Raw genomic sequence first — 18,140 nt, forward strand, 5'->3', positions numbered from 1 at the left:
CCTAAGGGGCATGTCACAGATGGCAGTCACAGGAGCCTGTCAGTTAAGTGTTAGTCCCTCAGTGATGGAGTGAGATCTGTTGAAGGGCAGCACACACTCTAAGGTAACACACAAGGAGATGCACATAGACAATTATTTGTGGCTTTAAGTGACCTAGATATTGGGAGGGCACACACACACGCTCAAGTGTGGGAGGAATGATGATGCTGTGGCCTTTCTGGTGGGTTCTATGGCAGAACAGCTATGCAGAAAACAAAGTGTGGGACCACATCCATGACATCACATAAACCATTCTTCAAAGACTGATGCAATATTTTACTCTTCTCTGGGAAGCTGACCACAATTGGTTTTGATATTTTCTATATGTATGTGATTTAGTGGGAACAATGTGTTCAGCGAGTATTAATACGTAGTTGAAAGAAGTGTGTGTACTATAGTGGTTCAAAGTGGAAGTTCAGCCGGACGGACCAGGGCAGCATCTATTCCAGTCCCCCCACTCCCTCAGGAAAAAGTGCCAACACAGAAATCTCAGGAAATCAGATGCTGGAGAGTGTCTCAAGTGTAGCAGGGACAGGAGGAAAAGTGAGATTACTAAAGTACTATCTGAAAAATAGGCAAAATCTGTGAGCTCTAGATGGAAATGTGTGTCGTGTTCTGAACTGCGAGGTCCCCACTTCCGGGAGCCTGGCTTGCTTTCTCTAACATAGTAGGTCCTCAGCCTTGAACACCCTGCAGAATCTGCTGGGGACAGGGAGGTGGCTCTGAAAATTACATTGGCTCAGATTCTTGCAAACTTTTGCTTTATGACATCTGGGATGGCGTCTGATTAGTGTTTGCTCAGGGTCTGAGAGGTTTTCAGTGACTCTGCTATCTGGAGAGCACACTGTGAGAACCAACATAGTCCCCAGCCCTGCACAGTAGGCGTTACCATTTATATCATGCTCTGAGCGGGAAGTTACTTAAGGAAGAGTCACATAGCTAATGAATGGCATGTGGTAGGGCGTTCCAGTCGGGTTTCTTCTGGACCCCAGAAACCAGTCTGCCCATTGCAGCCTGTCTAGTAGGAGGTACTAGGATAAAGTGAGGCAACACAAGAAGGTGGTGCTCATATTGGTGGTAGGACTCCCTGCAGAGCTGAGCCTCAGGCCCGACCGTCATGGGATCCATCCAGGCTGTGACGCCTGCCAGGGTGTCATTCTGGGCTATGAATTAGAGAGGTAATCTATGGAAGGTGGTCATATAGTTGCTAGTTAGTGTTGAGAAACTTGATAATTCAAAAGAGAACAGAACTTCAAGGATTGAAAGAAGATGCAAGCTTGTAAGTAGAATGTAGGGATATGAAAATGTAAATGTATTGTGCACAACCGAGGGAAACAGGTTCTTAGTGGGAGTCACTTGAAGTAGCAGTGGTTAGTACATACATCCTTGGTCATGGCAGAGAGAGAACAGATTTGTGGTCAGGAAGTTGTCAGTATTAGCTCTGTCCTGGTCCTTTCACTGAACAAAATAGATGAATCATTTTCACAAATCAGCAGGAAAAGAAACAACGGCAGGAGGATGGCTGACTCTGATTGCAATAGGTCATTGCAGTAGACCCTCTAGCGTGGGACTCTGCAGAGGCACCACCACGGCTTCGTTTGAACCATCCCCATTTCCATGCATGCTTCTCTGTGTACTGTGCGGGTAGTCTCGTTGATGTCAGAACGAACTGTTAGCGGTGGAGATGCGTGTGCCCCTTCTTTACTCCCCTGAACAATTTCCAGTGGAACGTTAGCCGTCTGAAAGGGGCGGCTGTAATTCCCAACCCAGCACCCAGTTCCAAAGCAATTTGTTTCACTTTGTGGAGACACTCTCTTCCTATGTCACCCAGGCTAACCTTGGAACTCTGTCACAGAAAAGTATTCCCCCGGCCCCGGGTTCTCAGGAGCTGGGACCACAGGTGTGTGCCACCACACCCAGCTCTCTTAACAAGGCCCTGTAACTTTGGAAGCCTTTCAGTTTTCCATTGGTCAGTAGCTCTCTGAGGGGAATGCATGGCTGTTCTGTAGCACCCCCATGTTTAGTGGTGGGGCCTAATTTGGGGGAAAGCTTTCCCAACATGGAAGACTGTGGTTCATTGTGGTAATATGTAATGTTCTTTTTCTTAAGCAAAGTGAAACCACCTCCACAAATTTCCCCGAGCAAATCGATGGGTGGCGAGTTTTGTGTGGCAGCAGTGTTTGGGACCTCCAGGTCGTGGTTTGCCAACAACGCAGGTCTGAAACGGGAAAAAGGTACGTGCTTTGCTGCTGCTCGGCTTTACCCTGCTGTGCTTGCCTCCTAGGTCACGGGGTGACTGTTAGTTCTTACTAAAATAAAATTAGGTCCACTTCTTTCTTTTTATCTATCATGTCTGGCCTTAACTAATCAAGTCTCTCCAAGAATTAAAACTATTTTCTCACACAAATGGGTAATGAATTTACCATTGACTGATATTTTTATTTTCGCCAGGCTGTCCTTGAACTCACAGAGGTCTATCAGCCTTTCTAATGGTGCTATTATATTTGTGTTCTCTCTCTCTCTCTCTCTCTCTCTCTCTCTCTCTCTCTCTCTCTCTCTCTCTCTCTCTCTCTCTCTCGTGACATTGCACATTTGATCTCAGGACTGTCTATTTTGTACCCATTCTGTTACTTTCAGGTTTTGCACCAGCTAATTTCATAGTATTGTCTCTGAAGTAGGAAGGAGAAAATTCTGTAACGTCGGGACCAACCAATCCCACTAATGTTAGATACTGTTAGCTAAGGTATATGTTGTGCTTTGTGTGGGACCTGTGTGCATGTGAATGCATTTGCCTGCAGAGGATGGCCAGTCCCCTGGAGCTGAAGTTACAGGTGGCTGTGAGCTGCAGGCTTTGTGCTGGGGACTGAATTCACCCCTCGGCAAGAGCAGCAGGTGCTCTCAACTGCCGAACCATCTCTCTGATTCCTGCCAATTATTATTATAAAATAACAACAACAATAGTAATAGTAAAACAACAAAATCTCCAAGCCCCCCAAAATAAAACAGAAATGCCAGACTGTTACTGAGAAATAAGTGTCATGGTCTGTGGTTATCACTGCTCCTTTGAGTTGTTGGGATTGCTATGTTCTTCTTTGCTTTTTACTTAAATTTTTTTTTTTTTAAATTTTAAGTGTATGAATATTTTGCCTTCATGTGTGTATGTACACCAAGTGTATGATGGGATCCATGGAAGTTGGAAGGGGGCTTTGGACCCTCTGGAACTGGAGTTAATTTGGTGAGCCACGTGTGGGTGGGTGTTCAATTGCTCTTCACCCCTGAGCCATCTCTCCAGCTCCAGCTGCTGTGTTTTTAACCTGCTTTGATCACCGGGATCAATACCTAGAATCTTTGTGTAATTATTGTCTTAGTATGTGATTTGTTATCATGTGTATATTTTTTCTTTTTCCAGTTACAAGGCTTGAACCTAGGACCTTTTCTATGGTCTCTGTATAGAAGAGAATGTTTACATTCATTTACCAAGTAAAGAGTTTTGAGTACTTTATTGTGATTCAATTAGGTCACATACTGGCCTGCCCCTGGCTAGTTCCACAGTTGTTTTGTTCTTGGCAGAAGTGGCTCTTCTCCATGCTCTCTGTTGGCAGTCAGACACCAGCGTTTCCCTGGCTGTCCCCTTTCAGTGACCGCTCCCTTGTAATAGGAGCCCAGCACAGCAGGTGCCTTCCCAGTCAGCAAGGACACTGGAGAGGAGGCAAGCCTCCCATTCTCTTATCCCATCTTTATTTTTTTGTTAGTACCTTTGGTTTAATGATGCTATCGGAAGGACTTTTTGTTACTCATTAAAACCTTTAGCAAAGCTCCATTTCAAACGGGTCTCCCTTCTGTCCTAATTACCCCTTTTGCTTGCTCCTCCTTTATGTCCCACTGGCTAGTCATTGGCCAGTCTCTCAAATCAGCTGTAATGGATTCATCTGACACAGAGATAAGATGACCCACACAGCGTTCATAAGTGATCTTAAGTCCTCCTCGGCTTACTGTAAAACATGAGATTGAGCACCGAGCCTGCCCGGGCCGTGTGTACATGTATATGCCCTATAAAGTCCTTTGATTACATCCATACCAGCACTGATTTCTCTGTGGATCGCTGGCCTTTCTTTTCCACAGGAGCCAGTAATCCCATTGAGAAATGGAACAAGAACTAGTTTGAGGAGGCTCTTTACTTTTTTTTTTTTTTTTTCTTATTGTTTCTGGTTCACAGGCAAATTGAGAGAAAGCTAAAGAGAATTTCTGGCTGTTCCTTGGCTCATTTGTGCTCAGCCTGTGTTGGGAGGGTGCTGTATTTATTTCAGCTGATGGCCTTGCACTACAGACAGGTGTTTTTGTTTGTTTTCATTCAGATGTTAATATTTAAGTTTGCTGTTTGTGTGCGTGAGTGTGTGCGTGGGTATGTGTGTAGAGGTCCCAGAGGTGGATGTTGGGTGTCTTGCTCTATTTTTTCAGCCTTGTTTGGTTGAGTCAGGGTCTTCCTGAACCTGGAGCTCATTTGGTGACCAGGGAATCCAGTGATCCTCACTTTGCATCCCTTTTCAGCACGGACATTACAGGCTCATGTTTGACTGTGCCCATTCGTGGTTTTTGTTTTTATTTTGGGTGGTTGGGTTTCTTTGTTAGTTTTGGTTTTCAGTGGATTCTGGGGCTTGAGTTCATAGTCTCGTGTCTGCACAGCAAGCACTCTTCACTATTGAACCATCTCCCCCACTGATGAATTTACGTCTTCCAGGAAAACATAGTTGAACTGTTAGGATGACTTAGTTCCACACCTAGCTTTTCATGCAGGTCAGATGTTCAAGCCAGTGCAATTCAACCTTATTGCATAGATTATTCATTTTCAGGTAATCCTCCCATGTTCTACTCATGTCATTTATTTTCCACAATATGTGGGATAATAAATAAGATAGGAAATTCAAAATTTTATAACATAGTGTTGAGCTGTATTACAGTTTTGAACATAATGGTATCATTCTTGAGACAAATTGATTTATATTTGAAAATGTAGTGGTGTGTTCACTGGCATCTGCTTATGCAAGGCACCTTCAGAGAATGTGCAGATGCCACGGGACAGAGCTCTTACTATTTTCTTCTGGCAGCCCAGATGCAGACAGCAGGGTCAGTAATGTAAAACTCCTGCTGTGATCTTTCTCTGCCATCATTACATGTCTTGTCCTGATTCTCTGTTTGCAGATCAGTCCAAACAAGTTGTAGTTGAATCTCTTTACATCATCAGTTGCTACGGGACCTTAGTGGAGCACATGATTGAGCCCCGACCACTCAGTACTGCTCCCAAGATAAGTGATGACACACCACTGGAGATGATGACGTCACCCCGTGCCAGCTGGACACTCGTTAGGTACTCCTCTCTTCCTCCTTCCCCACCACATGAAAGAATAAAAATGTACCCTTTGTGAAATCTCAACATACATACCTGTGAAATTTATCTACTCACAGCCATATGTACTTGTATATATAATTTCCCTTCTTGCCCTTGTCACCAGAATCTTGTACAAATGGGTTTATACACTGTGGTCTGGGAAGACTTTAGTCCATTTCTTTTTTATTGGCCATGGTCTACATGCAGTGCAATGCAGGCACTGCACTCCTGTGTGCACCCTTCTGCAATCACTTTTCCTCATCAGGTAAATGAATCCTGGACCATTTCCCTCTAGCTCTACCCAACCTCTACTAGCTTACTTTGTATTGCCTGTCTTTGCCTTCTCTGGTCTCTAAATAATGGAGTCATGTAATATGTTATCTTTTGTGTCTGATTTCTTTCACTTAGCATATTTTGAAGGTCTGTATTAATGCAGTGTATGAGAATTCCATTCCTTTTAATAGCTACTATATAGGCATGCCATGTTTTGTCTATCCATTCATTAGCTGGAGGCCATTTTTGCTCTCTAGCTGTCACTAATATTGTTGCTGTAAATATTCAAATGCAGAATTGTGCATGATGATATTTTGCACTGTCTCAGGGGATGTAATCAGAGATTACAATCTCTCTTTGAACTTTTTATATTTTTGATTGTGAGCCTAGCCTTTAATAGAGACAGCTCTCCAGCCCATTTGAACGTCTTGTTCTTTGTTTCTCGTGTGTGCATTTCTTCGTCTTGTGTTTCCCTTATTCCAGTCTCACGTGCTCCTTGAAAGTAATGCTGTTAAGGGAAATAGGAACTAATACCAAGAGATCCTAAGGTATCCTTTAAAGTGATCCTCCAGGATGCAATGGTTAGGCACTCAGGAAGTGTTTAAGAATCATCTCAACTCATGTAATGAGTAGAATTTTTATAAGCTAGCATAGAAGAAGAAATGAAACCTGGAATAAAACCCACTTAATATAGTGAATTGTGCAAGGGAGAAAAACAATCACCCGACATGTATGAAAGGAAACAGATAAAAATGGATATGAAAATGACCCCTCTCCTTTTGACATTTTAAAATATTCTATTGATTTTTTTTTTCTCATGGCTCCAGCATTCTTTACTAGTACTCACTATGCAGGATAGATCTGATCAATATCTGATTTATCAAGCTTATTTAAAATTCAGCAGATCTAATTAAACTTACTGCAGTCTCACTGTTGAAATAGCTAATTCAATGCAAAGTAAGCTGTCCATTTACACAGCTACTTTTTTAAAGATCACTTTTACATACTTTGTTTCGAGTTGAAGATGTCTAACACTGGTCAAAAATGAGATAAAATGGCATCTCTGTAATTGGCATTTGAATACTGCTCCTCTCTTTTTTGTCTTTCTTATCTAGCTGATTACAGTCTAGTTCTGATAAGGTAACGTTGGCTCCTTGTTATCTGTGTGGCACATTGCCACCTTTTTAGTTTGTAAAGTTCTTGGCCTTGTATGTCAAGTTAAAGAGCATCGATCTTAATGATTACACATTCGTTTTAATGCTCAGAAGTCGTGAGAGACTCTATCAGGGTCTGTGGGTGATTTACATCCCATCTATGAAGCTTAAATATTAATATTCTTCTGCTGTTTCCTTAGAACGCCCCAGTGGAACGAACTGCAGCCACCATTTAATGCGAATCACCCTCTGCTCCTGGCGGCGGAAGCGGTGCACTATTACCAGCTCCTGCTCGCTGGCTGTAAGTACTTCTCATCGCTTTACTTCTTGTTCTGTTCTAATTCTGCTTCCATATGTTTGTTTCTGAATTTGCAGACTTTCAAAGCATATTTGCGTATTAACAGTCCATGGGCCGTAGTTCTTAACAGCTGCCACTTTCCTTCCCACGAACCATAACTATGCAGAAGTTTTGGAAAAAAATCAACAAAACAACCCACAAAACAAAGCAAACTACCTAGAACGTGTGAGCTAGCAGGCCACGGAGAGCAGCTCACCAGAGCCTGGGACCTGTTCCTAAGAGAATAAAAAGAAGCACTCCATCACAGGACGCCACCATAGCAGCTTCTGCCTGTTGTGGAGCTTTATGTGGACTCCTTGATGGGCTCAACTTGATTGGGTTTTTGTTTGTGTTTGATGCTGGGGATCAGGCCTTGCACGTGCTTGTGGAGTACCCCTCAACTGAGCTGGTTTCCTTGTGTCCCATTGCTATTTGTAGATATTGATGTTCATCCAGCCAGATACTTTTATTTTTAATATGGGAAGCATGAAGAGACAATTTAATATTTATTATCCAGTTTGTCTTCATAGAATTAAAAATGCTTTACAATTATAATTCAATCGGGAAGAATATACTGAATCCTAATTGAACCTGATGGCTCTGAGCACTGCAGGCCCTTAGAAACTTCCTAGAAATCAACAATGACAGATTTTTAATGGTAGTTGTTGTGCTTAGCAATTATGCAGCTTGAGTTAAAATAGTTGTAGAGCTGTTTTATTTCATTTTATAATGTGTTACATATTATGTTGGAATCAGGAAAAATTTATAGGCTTTGTTCTGCAGTTATGAAACGCCATAAATAATAAATAGTTGGCAGTCTTATTCCTGTACGTTTGAACTCGGCTTTTTCTAGCACATATTTGTCAAGTGCCTACTATGCGTCGGGTACTTGTAGTATAAAGGGTAGTCAGTTAGTGCTTCTAGCCCCAAGCTACTCACTGTCCAATGCGAGAGACAAATGCGAGTCAGAAACACTGGGATAAATTTCTCTGGAGAATCTTGCCTTCAGGACTGCTCTGAACTGAAGGCACGGGGGGAGGTGGAGAAGGGCAGCATGGTGGAGGGGGAGATGTGGAAAAGGATGTAGAGATTTGCCATTTTCAGTTTTTTAAATCATATTGTTAGATGATACAGGACAAATGTGGCATATATGGTTTCAAAGAAAAATTGTGAACATTTTTTTTTTTAAACTACTTCTTCCCTTTTTTGTTTTTTGTTTTTGAGTCAGGGTTTCCCTGCATAGCCCTGGCTGTCCTGGAACTAGCTCTGTAGACCAGACCTGCCTTGAACTCACAAAGATACACCTGCCTCTGCCTCCCAAGTGCTGGGATTAAAGGCGGGCGCCACCACTGCCCAGTATCACTTCTCAATAAAAGGCAAACCCCCTAATCATTGAGTTGTTGTTGACTCAGCTGATCCCAGCTCCATTTTGTTGTTTTGATGCCTGTTAGTTCTGATTAGCTGACAGTGTAAGTCTGAAGTATCTAAAAAGATAAAGGAAAGTTAAAAACCATGCTGCATCTCTTCATTTTTCATACCAGTCATAAGCTGGTTGATACCATTGACTTTAGCTGCCTCTAACACTTTTGTCCAGTTTAATGAAACTCACTACTGCTGCTGATAGCCATCCATCAAGTGCTTTCATGCATGGTGATGACACCATCCGAGTTGCACATAGTAGGTCAGTGTAGACCACTTCCCTTCTCCTAAGTCTCCCTCAGCACCACTGGATGGCAGTTTTAGAAAGCTCACTCCTGGCAGCTTTGCAGCAGGATGCTTAGAAGAAAGGGATTGGGCAAATAGTTTTTAAACAAGGAGAGATCTTCATCTATACAGGCCTGTGAGATGCAGGCTTGGCCTAAGCACCTTTACCAACTGGCCCTCTGTTCGGCTTCTATTGTCTCTTTATATGGATTGGAATGGTACCGATGGGCCTCCTTTTAAAGTTTTACACACACACTCACTGGCCTGCTGGTGTGTTACATAACCGAAGCTGCTAGCTGAAGAATTCGGACATTTGGGATTACAGTGTAATAGGGGCGGTACTGGTGGTGTTGGTGTAAACAGTGCCTTTACTTCCCCTCTGGAAAACTCCTTGTCTGTAAGTCCCCTCACAGAAGCCATTTGGAAAGATACTTTACTCCTGCAACACACACTTACTATTTCTGGTGCTGTGGGTGTTTGTTTTGTTTTACTGACCCAAGTTTAAAATCACCTTTGAACCTAGGGTCTTTCCATGACGTGTAGAACCCTCTCTGTGATGTGCTGGGCTCTGGGATTGGTCCTCAGCAATGATGGGGACATCGTTGTCCCCTTTATTTTCCAACTTAAAGACTTTGATAAGTATCCTTTAAAACTATTTTTAATTGAACTCCAGAGTCCTACTGTAAACTTCACAAATGTTACAGTTTTGTTTTTTGGGTGGTGGTGGTTGTTGTTTTTTTTTTTTTTTTTTTTTTTCTGTTTTTTGTCTTTTGAGCCATTGAAAAAGTGTAGCAAACTTGCACAAACTCCGGCAATGATATAGTAACAGGAAAGAGTGATGTAAAGAGGAAGAGGAAAGAGACTGTCTCAGGGAGAAGAGAGCAGCCCAGAAGGACCCCAGTCATCCTAACAGAACTGCAGCTGAGGAGAGAAAACCCTGATGGCTCCTACCCACCTTTAAGACAAAGCAAGCAAAGCCCCCACATTCTGTGTTCCTCATCATTGTAGCTTTTCCTTCTGTTCAAGAAAATGCCACACTGGGGAGTCCTGACAGTGGAGGCCTCTGTGTTCGTGGTGACCGGATCACATTCCAATAGTTCCTCTGGAAGCCACCGTGCAGGGTGAGATGGCACCAGAGTCCGTAGTTTTGTTGAACCATTGAAGACTGCCATTTTTAATCATTTTTAAAAAGTGTAATATATGATGAATTTATATGTTGAAATTAAATGTGCAGATGGTAATCTTGCTGTTTAGGTCAGTAGAGGTGAAAGTCAAGAATATATATATATTCTTTTGGACATAAAATTATTGATGAAAATTTTATTGAAATTATTCTAGAGCTGTAGAGATGACTCAGTGGTTAAAAGCACTTAGTGCTCTTCTAGAGGACCTGAGTTCAATTCCCAGGAAGTTTATAAATGCCTGTAACTCCAGCTCCAGGGGATTCAACTCTCTGTTCTGGCTTCCAAAAATATGTGCACGCGGCATGCGTTTGTGCACAAGCACGTGCACGCGCACACACACACCTCCCTAAATAAAATAAATAAATTTATAAAAAATATAAAATACATTTTTTTGTTGAGATTAGGCATTTATTGTTGATATTTTATTTTTCTTTCAAAATCAAACTCACTTCATTGTAGTGTATTCCTTTGACAAAGCTGAAACTAACCTTTACATTAGAGCTTTGTGTACTACTCCAAAGGACACAGTAACTTTTTCTTTAGTCTTCTTTGGACCTTAATACAAGTTAAAAAAAAAAAAAAGTCAGGAATCACTAGAGTCTAAGCATCTTTATTCCCCAATAAATTGTGTTCTGCTGGCCCAGCACAGAGAATCCTTAGCATTTAAAGGATTTTTCATTCCAGTTCTAACTTACATGTTTGGGTAAATTTTAATGCCACTGTTTTTGCAGTTCAGTAGAGTGAACATTGGTACTCCAGACACAGAATGGTTGGTTTTCCTTGCGTACACACACACACACACACACACACACACACACACAGAGAGAGAGAGAGAGAGAGAGAGAGAGAGAGAGAGAGAGAGAGAGAGAGAGAGAGAGAGATTGTGAGAGCATTCACATCACTCTTGTCTGTGATTGACATTGTCAGTGCCAGGGAAAAACAGCTAAATATGCAGCAATTTTTTTCTGAGCTGCTCTCTGAATGTCGTGTTCTATTAGTCTGACATCCTGGATTGCATTGCTGCTGTGGTATGTACCAAGGATGGTGGAGGCACTCAGCAATGTTTCCTTGCATTGTCCATTATAAATATTTGCCCAGCACTGGGAGAGGTGGAAAAGGAAGACTAAAATGTTTTTCTCTTGTAGAGGAAACTTGTAATGTAGGGCTTATTTAAAGAGTATTTATAGTCCATTGTTGGCTATAGGGTGTGTCATGCTGCCCTGTCCAGATCGACTCGAATAGTGTATTACATTTGAATATTTCCCTATTGAAACTTTTTCAGGTGGCATGTGCCATTTCCTAGAGAGATTATTTCCATGAAATGGTGTTTTTCTGTAAGAAACTAAAGTTTGAACCTCTAGGGCCTTATGTGGACTATATGTGTGTTCTATAGCTTGGATGAACCTTGTGAAATTGTTGATTGCCTTTTTTTTTTTTTTTTTTTTTTTGGTTTTTCGAGACAGGGTTTCTCTGTGTAGCTTTGCGCTTTTCCTGGAACTCACTTGGTAGCCCAGGCTGGCCTCAAACTCACAAAGATCCACCTGGCTCTGCCTCCCGAGTGCTGGGATTAAAGGCGTGCACCACCACCGCCCGGCTTGTTGATTGGCATTCTAAAAATGGTATGGAATAGTTGCTGTGAACTAAGTAGATTTGAAAGTTTGGATTCTATCAACCCCTTTACTTAGCATACCTGCTTTCATTTATTTCCAGGTCTTTACCCTGATCATAAGAATAATTTTTGTATATGCAGATCACATTCCTGTCATTACTTTTTTATGGAACTGAAATGTAATAAACGGAAGGTGTCTATAAAAAGAATCATCTAACCTATTAGTATCTGTTAATGTTACAGAATTCCACGTGTTTTCTTACAGAAGCTCACTGTCATATTGGAGTGTTTGATGCCCTGCTATTTTTCCAAATATAGTTCTGAGTAGACTTTTTTCCATTGATGATATTAATATTTATTACAGTGAATTGGCAGATTTAACTGGTACAGACATTGATTATGATAAAAAAATATTATACAGAAGTCTGTAGGCCATTAAGATCTGTGCATCTGATGTCATTTGCTCTGTTCCGGTTATATTTACAATTTTTAAATAGATCCTGCTGCCATAGGCACATAGGAGGCTAGAAATAGAGGGTACCAGCAATACCTGTTCACCATTTTCTCCAAAAACGTGGGGCTGGACTCTACTGGCAGGGCCTGGCTTACCTGCAGTGACGTAGTGGGTTGATGTTGGCAGGCTCCTGGTTTGACGTGCCGTCGCTTCCATCAGGGAGGTTAATTGCTAATAAATGACTAAATGGGAATTTAGGGGAATGCTACAGCCGTCTGCTCTGTTAGTGGGAGCAGGAGCTCTGGCGCCATTTCAGGATCACTATTTGTACGTGTCTGTCAGAGTTAGAATACAGCCATTTCTCTCAGTTTCAGCCTTCTCTATAGAATTTCTGTCAATTGTTTGACTCCATTAAGTGTGCAGAGGAAATAAAAGCCTGAACAAGCAATCCACCAGGGGCTATGGATAGACCCTTTCTTTGTCCATCCTCAGAGCACTGCATTAGGTCTCATTATCCATTTATAATAAGTGACCTCTGCCCTCTGGGTCATAGAAAAATATTCAGTGTGCTTTTCTGTCACATAGGGCACCTTTCTCAGCCGTCATAAAACAATGTGATGTCTTATAGTTCAGAGGACTAGTTTACACCAAAGGTTTTTACACAAATACACAGCCTTGTGCCAAGTCAGTCTGGCCAGTTTTCCCCTTGCTCTTGGCTGATTCTGAAATGGGCCAGTGGGAGCCTAATGTGAGGAATGTGAACAGTATTCTGTGTCTATACTTTCTCATTCTAATTGAAAATTTTTTGTTTTCTTGAAGTGGTTTATTTCCCACTTTGATTTTGCATTGACTGATAGAGAAATATACACTGTCTTAGATACAGTCAATGGATTGAGTCATTAGCCATCATAGACTCAGGATTGCTCTTGAGAGTGTTGGTTATTGATTATTGACTCTTAAAATCCAGACTTTTGCCCCAGCCACTAGTGACCGTCTATCCCACTGAGGAGTTTGGAAAGCTCCAGGTTTCTCTTGTGCTATGAACTTGGAGCAGCCACCAGGAAAGCATTGCATAGCTAATGGTTTTATTCCCAGGTCAGAGTTCATAGACAGACCTGGGTAGGAAGGAGAGAGAAGAGTGGTTATGGCTTAAGCAGGACCATGAGCCCAGGCACAGGTTTTTTTCTCTCCAAACCAGTCACAGAAAACCTGAGAGTTGTTAGCATTCTCTCCATGACAAGAATTAATATATTAACTGGATTATAGCGCTGTTTGACAAACTGCTTACTAATACATCAAAATTGATTGGGCATTCTGTTTTTGAATGACAAATGGCTGCATTAAGAGGAGGAGGGGAATCCATTAATTATAGCTGCTCTCAACTATGGGGAATGTAATCATATAACTATGGATCTTGCTACAGCAAAGACCTCTCCTCCCAGCAGTGTGTCTTACATAAGCATCCACACCTCTTTGCTGATAATGGAGCAGCTTCTCGTAGCTGCTGTCTTGTAAATGACTTAACATTTTCCTGCTGTGTGAAACTATTCTGACTGATGGCACACTAATTCTTCCCTGGTACTCCAGAAAGTACCAAGAGGACCCTGTAGCTCCGCTCCTGGGCTGCATGCTCAGTTGTGCTTGCTCCGAATTTGTGTCGACTTTTGTGTCGACTCTTGTGGAACTCGGCACAGAGGGAAGGGCCTTTTGTTTGGGAGTTGGGAAATTTGGAAAAGGTGGTCCTGTTTTCCTAAATGGTTCCTCGAGTTAGTAGTTTCTGTGCCTCGGGTTTCTCATCTTTATAATTAAGCAGTGAAAACCCCTTTGCAACCGTAAGAACTTTCATGATCTCTGCCCAAGATTCTTGAACTTGTCCTCAAACAGAAATTCAGAACCTAGGAGGCTGGAGCCCTGGCTCAGCAGTAAGAGCATTCATTGTTCTTGCCCGGTGGTGGTGGCGGCGGCGGTGCACGCCTTTAATCCCAGCACTCGGGAGGCAGAGCCAGGCGGATCTTTGTTAGTTTTAGGCCAGCCTGGTCTACTAAGTGAGTTCCAGAAAAGGCGCAAAGCTACACAGAGAAACCCTGTCTCGGAAAAACAAAAACAAAACAAAACAAAAAAAGAGCATTTATTGTTCTTGTAGAGGACCTGTGTTCTTTTCTCAGCACCCAAGTGGCCGCTCACAGCCATCTGCAGGCATTCACATAGTGCACATACATACATTCGGGCAGAACAACCATACACATGGAATTAGACAAACCTTTAAGTAAGTCAGGACCTTACCCAGTGAAGGACATAGCCCCGCAGGCACTGGAGGAGATTCTCATTACTCTCTACCTTTATATTCTAATGGGAAATGTTGATATCTAACTAATGATGTCGTAGTATAAAATAGTGGACTCAAAGGTAACACATTTTAAACAGTAGAGTCATACTTTCCTTTATATCCCTAGGAATACTAGTGTTAGGGGGCTTGCCAGTGTAGAACTTTTAGCAGAAGGGAACCCCTGGGTTCCATCCCCTAATAATGCCAAGATAATGATAATGATAGTAATCATTCAAAAATTTGCTGTATTCTTGCCTCCTTTTAAAACTGGAAATTAATGAGCCCTCTGTTGTAGGATTGTTAAATAAGTGAGATTACTCCTTTAAAACGGTTCATCTTGTAGCTTTCATAGGACAAGAGATGTAATGGTAGCTATTGTTAGAAGCCATGGTGGTCAACCGTGTGTCCCTGCTTCCTTTTGAAGTCCTTGGCTTTGACAGTTCCCAGGACTTTATAACAGACACAGCCGAGTGTGGCAGCCAACAGCATTCTGTGGTAATGCAGCAGCAGCAGCACAAAGAACGTATCTGTGTCAGGTTTCATCTTTTCAGATCTCTACTATTCTGTGCATTTTCCGAAGTACTGAGCAAAAACTATTTATCAATTCTTATCTAAAATGCAAATTCAGTGTTCCTCTTCTGTCTTTATGCTACGATCTCCTTCATTCTCCTAGTAACTTGTGAGGAGTTTTGTTTTCCATTCGTACTGAAAGGCTAATTTCTAGAATGTTCTGTGGATGTTTGCCTTAAGACTCAGAAGCTTTATCCTAAAATGAGTAGACTCTTAACATTAAACTTCTGAAGTGTCAAAAGAACATTTGATTCTATGTGATTATTTTTGTAATCATTTCATCAAATGAGGGAGATTGAAATGGCTTTCATTTTCATTCCATATGTTTTTGAAGTTTACAATGAAAAAATTGATATTATGCTAAATATTTGGCTAATATTTCAGCCAAAATTCAAGTTCCCTGAAGGAAAAAAGAAATGTAGGAGAGACAGAGAACATGAAGGAAAGACCAGGAAAGGAGGGATGGAGGAGGAGGGGAAAAGAAGGTTGTCAGAGGACAGAAGCCAGACGTCAGGCGGGGTGGGCTTGTGCATCAGAGCACAGGGACCCTTCCCACAGAGGCATCGAAGGCACACATAGAAGATGCCATCCTGATTTATCTGAATTGTGGCTTCCTGAATAACCTAGGCTAGTCCATATAGCTCATTCTGTAGCCAAGAAAAGCGTCAAGGTGATGATCGGTCTTCACATGAGAAGGGATTAGCTAGGTTCTTTTAAAAAATCTGAAACACTTTTGAAAAGTTTTAGGAATGGGGATACATCTTAGTTTCTGGCATGCACAAAGCCCTGGGTTTGACTCCCCAACATTCCATAAAAATAAAGATTGGAAAACTAATTATAGAAATGGTCAAGCATACACAAAATATGGTAAATTGTTGTGTGGCTCTGTTACCTGCCCTGTTTCTGTTTCCTGGGGAAAGTTTGGCGTGTGCATGTGCACACAGTGGGAGAGGGGAGGCTTTCTCTGTGCCTTTCCCTGTGAGCACTTCACTATGCATCGATGATAAATTTAGAACTGCAGATGAGGTGGATACAGAGGTTTGGAGAGCTTAGAAAGTCTTAGAAAATGTTCTCCTGCTTTCAGAGAGAGCTTCTGTGTTCTTAACTGATTTGTCTGGACTTGAAGGGAACACGTAGTATACACTTAATGATTATTTAGGATTCAGAAATGCATTTCTATGTATGGGCTGAAAATATTGGTGTCTTCCAGGTCTAAAAGCGTTTCTCTCTTCATGCCAAGACAACTTTGCCTCTTTTGCTTAGGCAAGAGAAAATGTCTATTTAGTTCTTCCTGCTGTATAATGATCTAGACTTTCCTAGAATAGTATTAGGCAATAAACAAGTAAAGCATAGAAGAAGCTGCATTAATTCTGTGCAGAATGATTCTTGCTTTTATAAATGCTTCCCACCCTCTTCTTTTTCAGTTTGTTGTCCCCTGCTCTGTTTTGATTTGTTTGTTTTTGTGGGTGTGTTTTGTAGTGATGGTGGTCAGCCCCAGGCCACTGGGTTTCCAGGCAAGTGCTAGGTTATCTCAAGAGTTTTTTCTTTGTAGCAAAATCTTGATGTCTGATTATTAAAGAGCCGTGCCCGCCCCCACCCTGTGGTGGCGCTGTGCCTGTGCCCATGCTGTGGCGTGTTTCTGGAGGTCTGAGGAAACTTGCTAGTCACTTCTCTCCACCGTGAGTCTCAGCAGTGGAATCAGATCGTAGGCTTGGCAGGAAACTACCCATTGAGTCATCCCACTCGTCCCTCTTCTATCACTTTGTATGAAGTTGAGTCTCATCGTGTTGCCCAGGCAACTCACTCTGTAGACCACGATGACTTTGAACTTGTAGTCCTCCTGCCTCAGCCTCCCATGTAGCTGAGATCTCAGGTCAGTGGCTCCAGGCCCAAATGCAGCTCATGATTCTTCATAAAATTCAGGCCTGAGTGCTTCTACCTCCAAGAGGTAACCATTCCTCTCAGCTGAAACTCTTCACTATCCCACGTTTGAACAGTGAATAAAGTTGGTTTTATATGTGATATTTTTGTAAATGTAGAAATATTAATAAGTAGATATGGATGTAGACAATTGCACAAACAAAAGGAGAAGAGCACCTTATCATAGAAAAATCTGTTGCTCCTAATCAGATGAGTGAGACACATGACTGAAGACACCACGAGTCTTGGTTTCCTACACCATGTCAGTCATCCCTCGCTGTGCACTGGATTGCTCTTCAGTTCCTGTCCTTGGCTGGCCTCACTTGACTGACCCTATTCATTGTGGTACTCTTAGTCCACCGCTCCGTACTAAATACCTACTTCTAGATAGGTCCATGGTCTACACCATTTCAAATGTACCAAAGCCTGTTTAAGGAAAAGTCCTCCCTGTCCCCTACCCATCCTCCCCACCTCCCAGGAAGTAAGTGGTGTGTCACTGACATTGTGCTGCTTGCAGATGCACACGAGGATGCAGTCTTGGGTTGCTGTTTAGACTCCACCAGCTCTAAGCGGGACTGTATAGTTACTGCAGTCAGGGTGGACTTACTTCCTAGTTATCTTTGTTGAATTAATGTGCCTTTGCTGAAGTTTGCTGTTGAGGGAGTTGCAGATGCACATATTAAGTTGGCACTGTGGACATCCTTCTAGTTGGGACTTTAGTTGCAGATGTCCTGAAGACATTGCCATTCTCTTATTTATTCAATTCCAAGTTGCACATTGGGAGGGTTTGGAAATTTTGCTCAGCGGAGTTGCTGATCTGGCCAAGAATACCAGTCCATTAGGCTCTATTGTTTTCTTCGTTTTATGAGATCTTTACGGTCATGCTGAGTAGTAAAACAAAATTGTGAGCCCTGCCAGGCTGCCTCCAGATATCACTTGTCCAGACACACAATGTAAAATGACCTCTAGGGCAACAAGAATAACAAATGAAAGGTCCTTTAGTCATGCGATGGAAGGAGACTTTGGGAATCTGGAAGAGGAAACAGTAGAGAGAGAGGGATAAGATGTACCCGGAGTTGAAGGCTATTCAGGGAAATGTATTCTCTTATAGACAATAAGGACATGTCATTCTTCTAATTATATATTGCTGGTGACTGTTCTTCTGGGAATGTGGAAGAAAAGGA

At 42.1% G+C, this 18,140-nt stretch overlaps 1 protein-coding gene across 8 annotated transcripts in view; it reads left to right on the top strand.

The window, feature by feature from the left end:
- Bcas3 (BCAS3 microtubule associated cell migration factor) overlaps nucleotides 1-18,140 on the top strand; it is a 502,957-nt gene that overhangs the window by 206,569 nt on the left and 278,248 nt on the right. For all 8 annotated transcript variants that reach the window (XM_028878299.2, XM_028878296.2, XM_028878294.2 and 5 more), the window contains 3 exons: nucleotides 2,149-2,273; nucleotides 5,239-5,404; nucleotides 7,053-7,153. In XM_028878299.2, the coding sequence (XP_028734132.1) occupies nucleotides 2,149-2,273; nucleotides 5,239-5,404; nucleotides 7,053-7,153 (392 nt within the window). The remainder of the gene's footprint in view (nucleotides 1-2,148; nucleotides 2,274-5,238; nucleotides 5,405-7,052; nucleotides 7,154-18,140) is intronic.

The sequence above is a fragment of the Peromyscus leucopus genome, chromosome 8b, assembly GCF_004664715.2.
Source record: "Peromyscus leucopus breed LL Stock chromosome 8b, UCI_PerLeu_2.1, whole genome shotgun sequence".
Taxonomy (NCBI): Eukaryota; Metazoa; Chordata; class Mammalia; order Rodentia; family Cricetidae; genus Peromyscus; species Peromyscus leucopus.